Source organism: Macaca fascicularis, chromosome 1, assembly GCF_037993035.2.
Source record: "Macaca fascicularis isolate 582-1 chromosome 1, T2T-MFA8v1.1".
NCBI lineage: Eukaryota > Metazoa > Chordata > Mammalia > Primates > Cercopithecidae > Macaca > Macaca fascicularis.
In genome coordinates this window covers 109,150,892-109,169,456 of record NC_088375.1, presented here as the reverse complement: position 1 = coordinate 109,169,456, position 18,565 = coordinate 109,150,892, and the positions used below count along the sequence as shown (strand labels likewise).

At 45.7% G+C, this 18,565-nt stretch overlaps 1 protein-coding gene across 1 annotated transcript; it reads left to right on the top strand.

The window, feature by feature from the left end:
* The first annotated feature begins 1,679 nt into the window (after nucleotides 1-1,679).
* Nucleotides 1,680-14,552, top strand: LOC102143181 (NBPF family member NBPF4-like). The gene is made up of 8 exons (XM_065545825.2): nucleotides 1,680-2,006; nucleotides 3,389-3,491; nucleotides 4,317-4,531; nucleotides 5,584-5,656; nucleotides 7,089-7,300; nucleotides 8,537-8,588; nucleotides 9,348-9,520; nucleotides 14,133-14,552. Exons 1-8 carry the CDS (start codon nucleotides 1,772-1,774, stop codon nucleotides 14,399-14,401), a joined length of 1,332 nt encoding a protein of 443 aa, XP_065401897.1. The 5' UTR covers nucleotides 1,680-1,771; the 3' UTR covers nucleotides 14,402-14,552.
* The last annotated feature ends 4,013 nt before the right edge of the window (nucleotides 14,553-18,565 follow it).

Below are 18,565 nucleotides of genomic sequence, written 5' to 3'. Positions count from 1 at the left end.
TCAATGAATAATTACTGAATAATTATATGAATATTTACTGAATTTATGTATCCCATGAGTAATTACTGAATAATTGTTGTGATTGCTTTTATTGGCAGTGCTCAAAATTCATCCCTGTGTGACCTCAAGTAAGCCACGTAACTTTGTGAACCTGCAGTTTCATTATTTTTTAAATGAAAAAACTTGACAGATTTTCATTCTGCCACAGAATGTCAGGTCTCCCAGACACCAGAAAATACATTGACTTAAAGCCTTTGATAGATCTCAAAGCAGTATCCTTACACAGTGTAGTCGGAGGATGGTGGGGGCTGCAGAGAGGGATGCTTTCAAATGGGATTGATCCAGTCCTCCTTCCTTCACTTCCACATGAATGCTGGGCAGCCCAGGGTCACACCCACTGCACCTTCAACTCAGGCTAGTCCAGCAGCCAAACTGAGGAGACCCGGGCTACAGAACAGTCTCCCAAGTTCCAGGCTCACAAAACCTAGGTGGGGATGAAAGCTGAGAAAGTGGTTCAGGGACCACTCTTTCCTACTCGTTCCTCTCACCTCAAACTCACCTACTGCACAGCAACACTGAGGATCATCAACTACCAACTACTATCACCAAGACCATGACCTTGATGTTGCCATGTTCTGTTAGTGGAATGCAACCACACATCAGTGGTGTTAGTCCAACTCAGAAAAATATATATCAAGCAGTATTCCATAAGAACTGCTCATGGCCCTGTTCTTTTCAATATATGGGCAAACTGAATGAAAACAACAAAATAGTATCAGGTTTGCAAGACTTCCCAAGATAGATGGTCACATGTGTTTTCAGGAGATCCCTGTATAAATGATTTTGATCACTTGATACCTTGAAAAGAGCTCTCGTGGGCCCAGAATGACATCCATAAGTGACAAGTATGAAATGTAGTGTTCAGTCACATTAAAAAACAAATCATCCCACACAGAGGAAGAGCTTTGGACATAGGAATGTCAAACTGGTCTTAAATGTAATGAAAAGCCAAGATGGTGCCCCAGTAAGAAAAAAGAAATCAACAATGGGATGCAGCAAGAAGAATACTGAGACAGGAAATAAAACATTTTTAAAAAGTGAATTATTCATTCACTTTCTAGTGAATACAGAAAAAACTGCAGAAGACCCACAGGATATCATGGCAGTCTAAAAGTTTGATATCTTACACTGTGGAAAAGCCTTAAATTCTATTTTAACATAAGAGAAGGTGGAGTGAGTGACTTCATGACTACCATGTAGAAAATATAATCTGTTGGGAAACTATTTCTGCCTTGATGATTTTATACACACAAGAGATGAACAATGAGGAATATGCTTAGATGTACTGGGAAAGAGATGGGTCTGTGGCATTGTCACAAGGGTACACATATACTGAGAGTGAATGCTGAAGGATTGATCCCCATCGGTGGTGACCTCAGGTGAGACCATGGCGCCTGTGTTTCAGCAAAGCCTGGGCAATTGGAACACAGTGCTCCTAAGATTCCATGACACCCCCACCTTCTAATTCTGTTATTGCAACTGCAGACCGTTACCTGGCACGCTGGCTGCTACCTCCCTCACTCTTGTCAGAGTCTGAGCTACAGGCAGTGCCTTCAGCTCTGAGCTCATCAAACCTTGTTTTTGCAGTTAAGGACTCTAAAGTGCTGTGGGGAGTGATCACGTTTTTCTCAACAGTAAGTTAAGAAGTTCAGTTACTGACATCTCTCAGTCCTGATTATACCTATTTGATTTCACCAGTTTTTAACCCATCATGTGTTTGCGTTTCTTCTCCCCAGTCCCTGGCTCCACCTCTTCTGCCACAAACGTCAGCATGGTGGTATCTGCTGGCCCTTGGTCCAGTGAGAAGGCAGAGATGAACATTCTAGAAATCAACGAGAAATTGCGACCCCAGCTGGCAGAGAAGAAACAGCAGTTCAAAAACATCAAAGAGAAATTTCTTGTAACTCAAGTGGCCTGCTTCCTGGCCAGCCGGCAGAACAAATACAGTAAGATCTATAGGCTCACCATCACGGAAGTGATGAATGACGTCCTGTCTTCTCTCTGAGAAACTAAATGCTCTATCAAAAATAATTTCTTCCTTCCCGTACTTCTAGGAAAACAGAAATGGGAATTTTAACATTTTGTTAAGGTTGGAAGACAGAGGTACCAAATTATTTAGCAACTTTCCATGTTTGCAGTCAGGTGGCGGTGGGACTAGAGTTCAAATCCCAGTTATTGATTTCTGACACCTGTACAGCACCACCTGTTTTCTCAGCAAGAGGCTAAATCATGTTACTAGAATCCTCTCTGTACCATAAAAGATTCTGCAGACAAGTAGCATCTAGTCTGTTGGTCTAAATGTCTGGGACTCACGAACTTCCATTCAGTTCAAGTCTCTGTTGAGGCCCAATAGGCAAAGCTCTGTTCTGGGGACCCTGGGGGAAACGTGGTGTTAGTACACAGTACCCCTGCTGAGGAGCTTAAAGAGAACTCTGCTCCTAATGGAACCTGTGGTATCTATAAGTGACAGCATCAAGAGGCGGGAGTACCCTGGTGAGAGGGAAGTCCTGCTTCCTGGGGCCCTGGCTCTTGTTCCTAAAGAGGAAGAAAGATGGCACCCAAGACTCTGTGAAGGTAGCAGTGTGTAGAGCAGGGACCCTGGGCCAGTGTCCTGGGCTCCATCCAAGTTGCTTGTCTTCTCTGTTCCTCAGCTGCTTCATCCATCCATAGTGTACTATAATAATACCTACCTCTATAAGTTGCTGCAATGATTTATGACCTGTTTCTTGTAAACCTCCTGGAACAGTTGTTGGCACAGAGTAAGCACTATTAGTTCTTCATTCTACTGTTTCTAACTTAACAGAAACTTGATTAGTATTTGGGCATATTTCCTTCATGGCTTTATGGTCTTATGCTTCATATTTTATGCAATTTATCCAGATAGTATTTTTAAAATCTTTGACATAGTTGTGCTTGAAATTCCCAGTAAAAGGGAAACCATCAGTCCCATAGTCCTAGGGGCCTTCCCGACTCTACGGAAAATCACTTCATGGCCCAGTGCAGTGTTTACAGGAGAGGCTGAAGGCTTGGGAAAGTGGCCCAGGATTCAGAGTCAGACCTCAGGGGCTGTGAATTCTGACTCCACTTCATTGTGGCTGAATCATCAGTTGGTGTGCCCTTGAGTTTCTCTCTCTTCATCTCTAAATTTTGGAGGATCAGATGCCAGAAAGTCGGGAGACCGAAGAGTAAAGATGTGAAAATCCCTGCCTAGAGCCGGGTACTGGGGACAGTTTTGTCCTTGGGATGGACCTGCCTCCTGCCTTGTAGGCAGTGACCACAGCAGCATGTCCAGCCTTCCACTGAGGCAGGCGTGTCTGTCTTTTCTCAGAGTATGAAGAATGCAAAGACCTCATACAATCTATGCTGAGGGATGAGCTGCAGGTCAAGGAGGAGAAGCTTGTAGAGCAGCTTGGGCAAGCTGAGGAGCTCAGGTGAGGGGGCCCCGTGGGGGCAGGCAGGTGGGCAGGTGTGTAAATCTCTGAAGTACAGCAGCTCGGCGGGGAGAAGTAAGAGCTAAGCTGGGCCAGAGGAAGGGCAGGAATTGCCATGGCAGGCTCACGACACACAAATATTTATCAGAGAACAGGATAATAATAAGTTATGGGTTGCAGTTTTTTCTCAGAACCTTGTTTTCTCTTTTTCAAACAAGTAACTGTTGAGGTGAAACTTGCATAACACGAAATTAACCAAAGGAGTGGAACAACCCAGCAGCATTCAGTATACTCAAAATAGTGTGCCATCACCACCCCACTTACCCTTAGTCACAATTACCTCCTGACTGACTGCGGCGTCTCATTCTTTCACTCAATCAATGTTGCCTTCTTGACCCTGTCATTCTTTTCTTCTTTTGTCTTTTCAATTCGCCCCATCTGCACCCGGCCTCATTTCTGTACATGGCTTTGTATCTATCGCCGCAAGATGCACTATGCGTATTTTCACATGGAAATAAATGTCCGTGGCCAGGGTGAGGAACTGAAAGGATGTCTTTTTGAAACTGATTTAGAAAGACCTACTTTTGTTTACAAAAGAGAAAGATGAATGCAGCATTGTCGAGGATCTTTCAGTTGCACTCTCTGATATAGAGGAAACCTGTAAAAAAATTTTTTTCTCTTGGTCACAGGCATTTCCCCAAACATGTGTTGACCTTCTGCTTGGAGGTCTCCTTGAGGACATTGTCTCAGAAATCTCTGTTGCAGTATTAGAACTGATCACTCATCCCTTTCCACTACTAAATTTTCTCTACTGTGTCACCTTAGGCAATATAAAGTCCTGGTTCACTCTCAGTCACGAGAGCTGGCCCGGTTAAGGGAGAAGTTACGGGAAGGGAGAGATGCCTCCCGCTCATTGAATCAGCATCTCCAGGCCCTCCTCCCTCCGGATGAGCCGGACAAGTCCCAGGGGCAGGATCTCCGAGAGCAGCTGGCTGAGGGCTGCAGGCTAACAGAGAACCTCATCCACAAACTCAGCGCAGGTAAGGTGGCCACAGGCCCTGATGACCCAAAACCCCAGGCTTATGAGAGACTCCAGACCTCCAGACCTCCACAATGACAGTTGTATTGTTGGTGTTTTTTTCCACTAAACATATGTGGCCATGACATGACCAGGACTTCCTGGGTAAGAACAGAGCTGGGAAACCCATGGGGTTGGAGGTCACAGTATTGCAAATATCCCTCCTTCCTTGATGGAAGGTGGTCTTTGGAACAAGAGGCAGTATCTGTCTAGTTTTAAAGGACAGGAAGGAGGCTGTGATGGGAAGGCACTTGTTAGAGTGAAAAGAGCTCTGGACTAAGAATGAAGGTTCCCAGGCTCTATCTTCAGCAATGTCCTTAGTAACTGTTGGTGAATGATTGATTTATCCTCCCTGGGTTTCTCTCCATCTGCAAAGGCAGGCAAATTGTCTTTTGCAAGGGCCTGAAGCATCCAAATGTGGGAACACTTACAACTGCTTTTCAAAATGAGATGAAGCCCCTCGCCATGTGGTGTTGGAGAAGGCACTTGATGTGGGGGCATTTGGTGGTAGGAAGGGCTTCAGACTGGAGCACTCCCCATGCAGAGAATGTCCCTGAATAACACAGCAGAAGCCACTTGGAGGGCCGGTGAAGTCCCCTGATGTATAGAAGATTGTGGGACAAGTTTGTTTGTCCTCTCCTAAGAGAAAGAATTAGGTTCTAAATGTGAATTGTGACAGGACACCAAGCCCGTGCCTGGGAATCAGATCTGTGGCGGGATGGGGGAGACAGCTGCCAAAGGCCGGAGAGAGGCTGCACAAGCCTCCAGTGATATGGGGACCAAAAGGTCTTTTCAATATTTGGCCACATCTTGATGGTGGCCCTCCAGATCAGAAATGCATTGCCTGATGGATCAGGAAACGACGCCAGGGCATTTTGTTAAAGATAAAACATGAGAGCTTTCAGTTGAACGGTGACCCATGCCTAGATGTTCATGTCTCTGTGCACATTGGGCTGACTGTGCTTGCAGAGTGTGAAGTAGGAAATATCTGAACGAACACTTCTGTATTCACAGAAAATGATGAAGATGTGGATGACGATGTTTACGTTGAGGAGGCTGAGAAAGTACGGGAATCATGCGCCCCCAGGTAACACTGAATAATCACGAGCAATAATTGTTGCGGGAAGTCAGGGTCCCTGGACGGAGGGACTGGCTGAAGCCGCGGCAGAAGAACATAAATTGTGAAGATTTCATGGACATTATCCCTTCCCCAGTCAATACTCTTGTGATTTCCTATGCCTGTCTTTACTTTAATCTCTTAATCCCATCATCTTCGTAAGCTCAGGACCCTGTGATGATTGCATTAACTGCACAGATTGTTTGTAGAGCATGTGTATTTGAACAATATGAAATCTGGACACCTTAAGAATAGGATAACAGCGATTTTTAGGCAACAAGGGAGATAACTTCAAAGTTTGACTGTCTGTGGGCCAGGTGGAACAGAGCCATATTTCTCTTATTACCAAAAACAGGTAAGATAAATATTGCTGAATTCTTTCCCCAGTAAGGAATATCAATAATTAACAGCCCTGGGAAAAGAATGCATTCCCAGAGGAGGCCTCTGAATGGCTGCTCTGCGAGTGTCTGCTTTTATGCAGATGTAGATAGGGATGAAACACGCCCTAGTCTCCTGCAGCGCCCTCAGGCTTGCTAGGATTAGGAAATTCCAGCCTGGCAAATTCTAGTCAGACTGGTTCTCTGCTCTTGAACCTTGTTTATCAATGACAATGCGTGCACAGCTGGACATGGAAGTTCATTAGTGATTCTGGTTTCACCCTGACCTTGTGATCTCGCCCTGACCTCCTGTCTTGTGATCTTTTGTCACCCTTGAAGCATGTGATCTCTGTGACCCACACCCTATTCATACACTCCCTCCCTTTTGAAAATTGCTAATAAAAACTTGCTGGTTTTACAGCTCATGGGGCATCACGGAACCTGCCAACATCTGATGTCTCCCCCCGACACCCAGCTTTAAAATTTCTCTCTTTTGTACTCTTTCCCTTTATTTCTCAGACCAGCCTATGCTTAGGGAAATAGAAAAGAACCCACGTTGACTATCGGGGGTGGGTTCCCCCGGTAAATAATGGATGGTAAAATATGAAAAAGGTCTAGGAGGCACACCCTCTCTGGCAACTACAATGGGCCAAAAGCCTGCATTCCCCTGGCCACAGTATGTTAAATTCAACCCAGCTTAGACACAGGATGTGGCAGCTGTTATGGTTCTCTGTATGTGCTGAGTGTCATGCTTGTACCATACAGGGATAATTGAGTCTCCATCCTCCTCAGCTCCTATCTGCCCAGTACAATGAACACCAACTACTGTCTTCCTCTTTGGCTCCCATAGCAGCCATGCTCTGTTGCAGAGAGTGGAGGGGTGCCTGTTCCCTCTTAAAGGGAACCTCCTGTTTGCTTTCTGGGACCACTCTCTTATGCCTCCTGTCAAAACTAGCTAGGACTCCCTGGAGTCCAATCCCTCTCTATTTAATCTTCTGTCATGTCTGTGTCACCTGGCTCATCAGGAAGGTACAGAAGGCTGAAGAGAAGGAATTCCCAGAGGACTTACTGGAGGAATGTGCTCTCATTTGTTCAAATAGCCACGGCCCTTCTGACTCCAACCAGCCTCACAGGAAAACCAAAATCACATTTGAGGAAGACCAAGTTGACTCTGCGCTGGTTGTAGACAGTGAACCTTCTCATGATGAAGCGGAGGAAGCTCTAAACATTCTCCCAGGTAGCCTCTGTATTCTTTGTCCCTGGTACCTCTGTCTAGGCTGAGGAAGATCAACTCTGAAGATAGGCTCTATACACACAAATTGGTTTGAATCAAAAACTAGGATGGGATACTAAATACATTTATCAGGGAATTTTCCTCTCCTGCTCCACCCATGTCATGCCTCTGTCTCCCTGGGCCCAGTATCAAGTTACTGGACCCCAGGCAAGTGTGACAAACTCATACTCACCTGAGTGCAGGAGGTGTGAAGGAAGTACCTGTCAGGCTTCCCAGTTTTTATTCAGTATCTGTCATCACGTGTAATTATTCATCTGTCCCTAAACAATGTCCATGGAGTTTCTATTCCTTTTTAAGGAAACTGGCAGCCTTTCCTTTGTATTTGGAGATATTGTTCCCCAGGTTTCAGTGTTCTCAGCTTCAGTCTTGATTTCCTTTAAGTTAACTTGCTTAGCTGCACAGTCACCTTGAAACCTGGACGGAAACATTTCTTCTTTACCTTGCTGATATGTTTCCATAAAGTAAGGCTGGGCCCTGGTTCTCCACCCCATCAATGGCTGATGTGATGTTTCTTTGTAGCATCGCAGATTCTTTTTCTTTTTTTTTTTCTTTGAGACGGAGTCTCACTGTGTCGCCCAGGCTGGAGCGGAGTGGCATGATCTTGGCTTACTGCAACCTCAGCCTGCTGCATTCAAGTGATTCTCCTGCCTCAGCCTCCTGAGTAGCTGGGACCACAAGTGTTCACCACCACACCTGTGCCCACTCTCAAGACATTGGACCCAGGCAGATGTGACAAATTCACACAATTGTGATTTTGACTCATGGATTTGTAGATTTCCTCCTTTGTTCTAGTTTCAGTGTCTAAAATCCTTGCAACCAGGAACAAGCTGGGTATTTGATGAGACAGGGCTGAATACTGCAGTTTTTCTCCTAGAAATTGTTTGGGGCATTTGCTTTAAATTGATTGGAAAAATATTGCATAACCCTTTGCACAAATTTGGGACACACGATATTGGGATAACGATGTACCAGAATAGGAATACTTCACCCATAGGCTCAGGGATGAAAACAAAGGAATCTCTGTCAGGACAGACCCTCAGGCCTCGTAAAGTATATCTGTCACAGTGTCCTGTTCTCATGCCAAGGAGACTGATATTCCTGTTTTAGGATTGGACAGTGGATTGTTACATGAATAGGGGAATCATCTTAATGTGTCTATCCCTGTCTGACTAATTGCAGAAATTGAAAAGGATCAAGAAGAGGAAGAAGATCAAGACTCACCATGCCCCAGGTAACTTTGAGTAATTGTGGACATTTAACTTACTGTTGACATCTGGAGATGCCAGATCCAGGGAAAACAGAACATACCTGTTCATTCATTCAGCCAACCAAGAAATAGCCATATTACCAATGTTAAGATTGTCAATGTGGAATAATTATTAAGCAGGATTATTAGTTAAAATTAATATTACTGGTGAATATTAATGAAGTGACCTCTTTTCATTTTACACCTGTATTTGTTTCTCTTGTTAATTCCTTCAAAATTATACTAATCTTTATTCAGTTGACTTGGTTGAACCGCTCAATCACATTTTCTGCAGTTTCCTTTTCACTTTAAGTCTTTTTGGCTTAAAGTGAACTCGAGATGCTCATCTGATATCTGCCTCTTTCCCTTTATATTTGCAAATATTTGGGAGCAGGAATGTAAATACGAACAATTTATATCATGCTAAAATTTTGAGAACAAGAGATGTTGAGGTCACAGTAACTCTATCAGTCTATGAAGACACAGGGGCCTGTTGCGTGTGCCATGTCACAGCTCTTTGGTACTGGGATCATTCCGTCTCCTTCCTTTCCAGCTCACTGTCTACCCAGGACACTGAGCACCTGCTGCTCTCTCTCCTGCTGGAGATAGAGAAGGATTGTTCTCTCTCTGAGGGGACTATCCTTTGCTTCCTCTGGCCCCTCCTTTGGCCTCTCTGTAGAACTAGCTGGGCACTGTGGTTTCTCTTCCCTTTGATGTTTATCTTCTGTGTTCTTCACCCACCAGGCTGAGCCCAGAGCTGCCAGAGGTGGAGGAGCAGGACGTCCCGCAGGACTCTCTGGATGAAATTTACTTGACTCCTTCCCTTCCCCATGACCTCTCTGACTGCCAGCAGCCTTACAGCAGCACGTTGTGCTCATTGGAGGATCAGCTCGCCTGCTCTGCTCTCGATGTAGCCTGTGAGTACTCCAGCCTGAAGGTCACAAAGCTCCACTGTTCTCCCAGGCAGCCTCTATATATTCTGTTTCCTGTAACTTGTGCAGGTGAGATGGATCATCTCTGCAACCAGGCCCTGTAAATTCAGAGTGTTTTGAATCTGGTTCTTGGATCCAGTTTTAAGCTTAGACATTCAATGGGTGGAACCCCTTTCTCTTGTGGCAGGTGATTCCTCTGTCACCCGACCCCTTCTCACAAGAGCAGGCGGTAGGTATCAAAACAGGCCAGAGAGGGGAATGATGAGGGATCACTGCATACTCTCAGCCACAACAGCTCACCTGGAGAATTTTATATAACAGACTTCATTCCTTAAGATAGGGCATCTCTCTTTTCAGACATTATGTTGAACAGTGCCCTTCTCATCACATATCCTGAACAGCGCCCTTCTCTCTGGCCATCCACCTGTGCCAGCAGTTTTCCCCCATTATTTTGGAGGGCTGTTTCGTGATTCCTATGTTTCAAGCCAGATTCTCTACTACCTCCTCTGAGGTGGCTTCCCTCCACTGAAGCAGTTAGCGTCCCTTCCTCCGTGCATGGCCATGGCTTGCATCCTCTGTAGAGCCCCGTGGTTTCTTTCATGTGTGGGTTTGTGGTTTCAATCATGTGTTGTCTCAGTGCTATGTTCTCATGTAAACCATCAACAGCTAGTGTCCCTGGTCAGGTGCTGGCTTAACTGATGAGCAAAGCACAGTGGTTCTCATCCCCATGATCTCCGGCAAACCCTTCCTGTGAGCAAGTGCCCCTTGAGGTCGCTGTTTCATAGGGTGTGTAAGAAAAAAAACAATTTTCTTTTCTTCTCATTCATTCTCTTTTTTTTTGTACCATTATTCTGGGAATTTCATGTGGATTGTTAGTTTTACCCATCAAAACTCTTGTAGAAAGAGCAAGTAACTCTGTAGTGTCCCCCATCTGAATATTTTGTCATGAGAGTAGTGACCGAAACTTTTGTCCTCCATTCTATTTTGGTCAGTAAACACCTTTCCTGCTGGAACCATCCTCTTTCGTGTTTTTCATTTCCCCTTGAGTTTCAAATAAGCAAAGGCTTTTGTAGGATCACAGCAATTTATTTATTTATTTGAGATGGGGTTTCACTCTTTTTTTTTTATTATACTTTAAGTTTTAGGGTACATGTGCACAACGTGCGGGTTTGTTACATATGTATACATGTGCCGTGTTGGTGTGCTGTACCTGTTAATTCATCATTTACATTAGGTATATCTCCTAATGCTATCCCTCCCCCTTCTCCCCACCCCACGACAGCGGGGTTTCACTCTTGTTGCCCAGGCTGGAGTGCAGTGGCACAATCTCAGCTAGCTGCAACCTCCGCCTCCTGGGTTCAAGTGATTCTTCTGCCTCAGCCCCCAAGTAGCTGGGATTACAGGCACCTGCCAGCATGCCAGGCTAATTTTTTTTGTATTTTTTTAGTACAGATGGGTTTTCATCATGTTGGCCAGGCTGATCTTGAACTCTTGACCTCATGTGATCCACCCACCTCGGCCTCCCAAAGTGCTGGGATTATAGGTGTGAGCCACCGCAGCTGGCCCACAGCAATTCATAAAATGAAATAAAATACACATCGCCCTTGCACCTGTTATATGCCTTGCCCCTGGCCAAGCAAGCTCTGTCCTTGCTATAAACCATTCAGTGCTCATGGGGCACTCGCAAGTGGGTGGTGGCATCTCCATGTTAGAGCTGAGGATGCTGAGGCTCAGCAAGTTCTCTTTGCTCACCCAGGATGCCCCAACTAGTCACAGGGAGAACATGGGCCCCATGTCTGCGTGACTGCATGGTGCAATTGCTGTCATTTCTCTACAGTGGGATCTTTCAGAGACTCAGCTAGGATGATTGCTCAAGCATTTTCCCTTTGTAGCAAATTTGTTGGAAATAATTTCAAGCTGAAACACAAAATTTGCTGGTCTGGTACAAAGAACTTCTGTAGCCCCTCACGTGCGTAACCCAGTGATAAATACCTTGGTGCACTTTGTCTGTGAGCAGAACCGGTGGCTCCTCCAGTCCTTCCAGGGGGACCTACAGCTCCAGAAGGCTCTCAGGGAATGAAAGGTGCTGGTCTCTTCCTACCCTGTATCATGTGGGTTTCTGCTCTTAACATGGCAGTCTTGGAGCCCTTGTAAAGTTACTGGGCTCTGTCTCAGACCCCAGCCAGGACCAGGCTCCCATGAGGAGGAAGAGAAATGCTCAGACACATGTCTCAGAAGTGAGATGCCTGTGATATGGGCCAGCTCTGCCAGGGCATCATGAAACATGGGCCAGGAGAGGCCATATTCATCCATGCAGACAGGCTGAGATGCATGAATGCACTGTCTCAATTATACCAGGAGGCATCTGTGTGTGGGTTCCGATGATAACCTGTGAAGAGTCTGTACTGTTCACAGCTGTGACTCCAGCAGTGGTGCTGGAGTTGATGTGCTCCACCCATCCTCTCGCTTCAGGGAAAGTCACAGTAGAATCAGCGAGAATACAACCTAAATCATAACTTGATCACTTATTAGGACTTTTCCCCACCTGCTCAGCTAATAATATGTAGAGTACTTCAGAAGTTTGAGAACATGTTTTTCATTTTCTCCTGAAAATGCAAACAATATTCAAAGTATAATTTTAAGAAGACTTAGTATTCTGAAAAAGAGAGATAAGAGGACCTAACGAAATTAAGTAGTTAGAATTAAAAACATTCCTAGACATTGATTTTAAATCACACATGCAGAGGACAAGAATGGGAAGCCTGGGTTTGACCAGCCTTCCCCAACCAGATTTGTCCTTTTGAGATGTTTCCCCGACTGCCCAATATGAACTACCATGAAGTCGCATTGAGTGTCCTGAGTGATGGTTAACTGTGCCCTGAGCAGCTAAGGAAGCCACATGAGGCGGAGTGAAGGGCTCAGGGGCACCAAGTCCCAGATGCTGGAAGGGACACCGTGCAGGGCTGTGCCAGGGAGGAGCCAGCCTGACTCCAGGGAAGAGTCTGTATGAGGGAGTGGTGAGAGGTGATGCTGGATAGGAACATGAGATAGAAGTTAGAAGGAGCACAAAGGCAGGGCAAGGGGGGAGAGTTGCACGGTGTGCAGTGGAGAGTTTTCAGAAGCAGAGTAGGGACGTGGAAAGAATGGGACTTCTGGGCAATAAAATCACTGAGACAATTGCTAGTGTGAAGATGGCAAAATCAGAGATAGCAGTTGGGGGTGTGTATGAAGCCAGGCATCAGTAATGAGTCTGATACACTGTGCTCTCAGGAAGATGAAGGAGAACAGATACACGGAAGGCATTTTTAAGAAAGCCTAGAGAAACCTTGATGAGAATGAGGATGTGCAGAGGGGAGGAGAGAGAGGAGCCCTGCAGCAACGTGGATCAAGCCCTGCAGGCCCCGTCCCTCTGCTGAGGCAGATCTGGACTGGCGTGAGGCCACCGGAAGTCTTTCCTTAGTCCACTTTCTGAGAGTGTGATCTCCCCTTCCTGTGGAAATAGCGATAATTTTTATGAGGGGTGCTGCCCGGACCCCACTGGAGGAGCAGGTAAGATGAGGACTGTGCTCGGTGTTATCTCCCTACAGAACCACACACGCTGATCGGTAATACCTGTGGCCCCTAAGTGTCCGTGAGGGGACTGGTCCCTCTACAACATTGCTTATGGCTGCGGACACCCACTATATGGCAACAAGATGTATATGTGTGGGCAGGTGGTAAAGTAATTATAGGCAATGGAAATTCAAAATGTTTCAGAACTCTAAAAAGTTTGCCTCATGTAGTATTTGGTCTGTTGCAGGGGGCCCCAAGCCCCTGGAGCTGTGGTCAGCTACCTGTCCTGGGCCTGTTAGGCACCAGGCCACACAGCAGGATATGAGCAGCTGGCAAGCGAGCATTCCAGCCTGAGCCCCGCCTCCTATCAGATCAGTGGTGGCATTAGATTCTCATAGAAGCACAAACCCTATTGTGAACTGTGCATGAAAGGGATCTAGGTTGTGCGCTCCTTATGAGAATTTAATTAATGCCTGATGATCTGAGGTGGAACAGTTTCATCCCAAAATGATCCCCCTCTTTTCACGTCCACCACCCCTGGTCTGTGGAAAAATCGTCTTCCACGAAACCAGTCCCTGGGGCAAAGAAGCTTGGAGACTGTGGTCTACAGTGTCCCAAAACCCTTTTCTATGGTTCCTTCCCAAAGCCTGGAGGCTCTGAGTCCTCCCCTGTTCTTATACTCCTGTGTGTTGAGAAAAACAGCATTTCCTATGCTCTGAAGGCTCTCCAGAACATTCTTTCCAGGCTGCAGGATGGAGATTAATAATAACAGAATAATCGGCATGGTCTTGTTAGCCAATCCAAAGCCCTCTGGGCTGAAGTGGGGGTTTTTCACTTCAGGGACATCCAGCCTGGGTACCTTCCATCTCAGCATCCCCGGGCACAGACAGGAAGTGACATCACCCATTTACATGATGTCTGTCTTTGTGGCCTGGGCCACTGGGTGGCTCACCTCAGAGGCAGGGACACAAGACATAGGTGTTCTGGGCATGATTAAGAAAGGAAAAACTGAGAGCGTTCCTACTGAAGCCCCTTCTCCTTTCAGCTCCCACCCAGGCGGCCTGTCCTTACGGACCTTGGAGTGGAGACTTGAGCCACCACCTGTCAGAAGTGCAGGCTTCACAGGCACAGCTGGAGCCGAGAACCCTGGTGCCCAATTGTCTGCGACCACAGCTGGATCAAGGGTTTGACTGTGGCTATGGCTTAGCCAGGCGGGGCGTTTCCTCCGCGACCTGCAGCTTCACAGCCAACGCTGATGCTGGGAAGCAGTGGCCCTTCCAAGGTAGGGAAGGAAAGGGGACCAGGAAGCTCTAATCCGGGTGTTGGTGGTCATGGTGCTGTGAGGGGAGGAGGCAATGGGGTCTCTTCGTGCTCCCTCAGAGTCAGGTAGAAATCCACAATGTTCCAACCTAGTGAGTGAGCAAGAGCCTGGGGTTTAGGATCAAATCTGCTCTCAGGTCCTGGGTTTAACCCTTACTCATTATTCACCTCGGCCAAGTCATTTGTGGTGTTGGCATTTACATCTCAGTTCTGTCATCTGAGAGGCCTGAAAAATAACATCTACATTCAATCATTGTTGATAGCATTAATTATGATAATTTCCAAAGGGCTAATTCAATAAAAATTACTCAATAAATCTATGAATACATGTTATCTAATTCTGTTATCTTTCTGCTAAATTAGCATTTAGGACATGACTTCACATGCAGTTTCATCTGAGGAGGAGTAACTGTTAGGATCTCTACTTTCTAGGGACCCCCTTCCTGTGTTTTCTTAGAAACTCTCTTTTGCCAGTTTTCTTCCTCTTCGTCAGCATCCCTTTTTAAGTCAATTTTCCGCTATCGAGCACTTTCAATAACAACATATTAGGCACATTCAGTAAAAGCGCAAACCCTGGGCCCGCAAGTTAGTTGCCTGGCATATCCAGCTTCTTGCTCTGTTTCTTCCCCGCATTTTGAAATAAAGGAATAAAAGGGCAATCTTCTCATGGAAAGTGTACAAATCTGTGTCTTTTCTGAAACTCCATTTAGTTCATCATCTCCACTCACGTCCACAGTCATATCCTCAGTTTCATTCTCACAGGGATCCACTTCTGCTCAGATTTCCTTAAAACCCGGGTCGCGTTCATCTTACTCTCTGTCCTACTCAATATCTCCTCCTGGAGCCCCTGAGGCTGCCTTGTGCTCATCTGTCAGGCAATGCCCTCAACTGAGGAATAAGGAGACCCAAGTCCTCAGGAGGAGGGAGGGTCACGTGAGGTAATGAGCACCATCTGGGTCCCTGCAGAGGACACACGGAAGATGCTCAGTGAGTGTCGGGGGATGCATAGTCCCTGACGTGCCCTGATAACTTCTAGTATTTAAACTGATTTCTTCCCACTGATGTCTCTTTTGCTTCTCCATGGATTCCCAGTCAGGACTCATCCCTCTGGCTCCAACACTCTCACCTGCTGGCTTCCCCAGGAGTCCAGAGCACTAACCAGGCTCCAGGCAAGAGGACAGAGTGAATGCCTTTTGTTTCATTCTCCTTTACCTGGTGACTTCTCCCTGCTGTCTAATAGGGCATTTGTTTCTCACCACGTCTTCCCTCTCTCATTCGTCTTATTTTTCTAAAAGTTTTTTGAATTTCAATGGACCAGATTATAATGTTAATTCAACATCTTCCACATCCCTGTGTAATTTCTTCCAATAGATTTTTATATATAAATATATGCATTTATGTCATTTGTCATATACATTATGCATATTTGGCATGTGTTTTTAATAAAATGTATATATATGCAATATACGTATGATCATTTCATCAATATCCCACGTTTAGCCTTCCCAATTCTTTTCTCTCATATATTCATTTAACGTTGATTTTGCTTGATTTTTCGAATCTCCTCCTCCCAAAACACAGCCTGTTTCCAGTGTGATTTCCTTGCCTTTGCCGTATCTACCTGGAAGCTATTGTGTTTATTAATCCTAAATTTCTTGAATATGTTTGTCAATTGGGATCACCTTTTCCTCCTGGCAATCTTGTCATTACTGGGTGATGCATGAAAAATCAACAATACAGAAAATACAAAAATGTATTCCTTGGCTTCCCTTTACCCCTTGGACTTTCTTGCCCAAGGCCACTTTCCTTCTCTGATGTTCCTCTTGGGTGGAAGAGAAAGTCACAGTAAGATCATGGATGACAGTGAATGCTGTTGGGTGTGGTTTCATTTTCAGAGCTGGGTTTAGAGCTTTCCCTTGGAATGAAGAACCCTCCCCAGCTAGAAGGTGATGCTCTTGAAGGCTCAGCTGACAACACACATGAGCATCAAGTCATTGGCCACATTCATGCTGCAAGTGTCCTAAAACCAAAGATGATCAAAAGAAAACTGCTGTTCAGCAAGTGGAGACTGGCATGCAGATTCCCTGGCCTGCAAGCTTAGGGTACGAAGGTAATCACATCTATGGCTGTTAGCTGCACTCGCTCCTTATTTCTGTCTATGATGACAGCTTATTCTCCTGTTGCTTTTCTCTTCCCTATTTGTTCTCTCCAGCAACTGCTATCACGTCTGACTGGTCTTACCTCTGTGTCTCATGGGCTGCCACCCTGCCAAGACCTTCCATTCCCATCTCCATCTGCTCTTTGCTCTCTGAACTCTGCTCTGTTCCCACTGCTACTGTCTTGGGAGTCCCTCTCGCTTCAGAGTTTTGTTGGTCTAGATATTGAGAATATTGCTAAAATGCCTTAAGGTGTAACCAGGTGTGGAATCAACTTCAGGGAATTGGGAAAATAAGTTGGGCCAAGGTTACAATCCTCACTCTCTCTTTGCTAACTTCATGTAGACTCTCTTGTTTTTCCTTTCTTTCCTGAGCCCCTTGGAAAGAATACTTATGATTATATTTCTCTTTTTTCATGTTTTATTTGTAACCAACCAAACAAGCAGCAATGAAATAATATTTCTTTGTAAAACTTTATTCCTGTCCTAGCCAAGGTGACCCAACAGCCTCTCATGACTGTTGAGACCTCCAGACTGGAGCTTTTTTTCTCCCTCCTTCCAAACGCTATTGAAAGGGCCTGAGGCTGGGCTGTAGTTCCCAGGTGGTTAATAGCAACCCATGTGGCCTTAGTTTAATCTTAGCCCTGTGGCATCACTGCTCCTGTGTTGTGAAAAGCAGAACTGGACGTAGATGTGGTCTGAGGTCCCTGCTAATTCTCACATCCAGGATTCTTTCCGGGCCCCTCCCACTCCTCCCTTAAAAGACTGGGACATGGTGTTGTAAGGGGGTAGGTTTCTCTGCAAAGGGTCCTCTCCCTCTGCAGTGCTCTGTTTCTGAGCATGCATGGTTGATGCTGAGCACATCCTCACTGGGAAGTGTGAAAAGCAATCACTTTGCTCCAAACAGAGCTAATCAGGAAGGAAGGTACTGATGTTACCAGTTGCTGGTGGGGTCCCTACATTCTGCACCCCAGGCTGACTGCAAGTTCTGGGGTGTTTCTTCTCACTTGTGGATGGCACCTGCCACTTCAGCCAGCCTGAGGCTTGGCCTTCAGCTGGTCCTCCCAGCAGGAGCTCAGTTTGCCCCTGGGTTATCACCACTTAGCAGTCCCTCCAGACTCAACCAGACAGGATGAGACAAAGATGCTCATTTGATTTTTTTCTCCCTCTCCCCTACAGGTACCAAATACTACTTGAAAGGATGAAAAGGATGAAAAGATGTCATCAAAGTAGTTTTTTCACTTGCTGAAAAAGACTAAAACAGCAAAGCAAGTTCAAGATCAAACACAACACTGCAGGGATCCTTTGCTGAGGAGTGAACTTAAGACCACGAAATGCTATTGATGATTTTAACCCACTGGGCCCCTTTGATTTGAGAAGCCACAGCCCTTCCCCCTCCAATTGTGATCAATTGTGATCAGTATCTAAGGAGACCAATGCCCAGATGGACAAACAGCATTGAGAGGCCGTAACCCTGCTTCTCTCAATTCCTATCCTGTAGAGAACAGGACTCAGGAGCTCCTGGCAGGAGACAGTGTGTCACCTAGGACTCTGCCAGTGCAGAGTATGAACAATGCCGTGTTCTTGCTGAAAATGCTTAGCCTGAGTTTCTTAGGAGGTAATCACCAGACAACTGCAGAATGTAGAACACTGAGCAGGACAACTGACCTGTCTCCTTCACACAGTCCATGTCACCACTAATCACACAACAAAAAGGAGAAGAGACATTTTGGGTTTAAAAAGAATAGAAAGATAATGTAGCTACACTTCTGTAGTTATTTTGAACCCAAAGTATCTCCTCATCTTTTTGTTGTTGTCATTGATTGTGGTGACATGGACTTGTTTGTAGAGGACAGGTCAGCTGTCTGGCTCAATGTTCTACATTCTGAGATCTGAAAATGTCCTCATGATTAAATTCAGCCTAAATGTTTTGCTGGGAACACTGCAGAGTCACTACTGTGAGTTTCCTACCTCAGCCCATCTGCGGGCAGAGAAGATCCAGT

Coding starts and splice junctions, on each gene's coding strand:
- LOC102143181 (XM_065545825.2), top strand. CDS start 1,772: ATGTGTTTGCGTTTCTTCTCCCCAGTCCCTGGCTCCACCTCTTCTGCC. Junction 2,007..3,388: donor CAGCCGGCAGAACAAATACA/GTAAGATCTATA, acceptor GTCTTTTCTCAG/AGTATGAAGAATGCAAAGAC. Junction 5,657..7,088: donor CGGGAATCATGCGCCCCCAG/GTAACACTGAAT, acceptor CTGGCTCATCAG/GAAGGTACAGAAGGCTGAAG.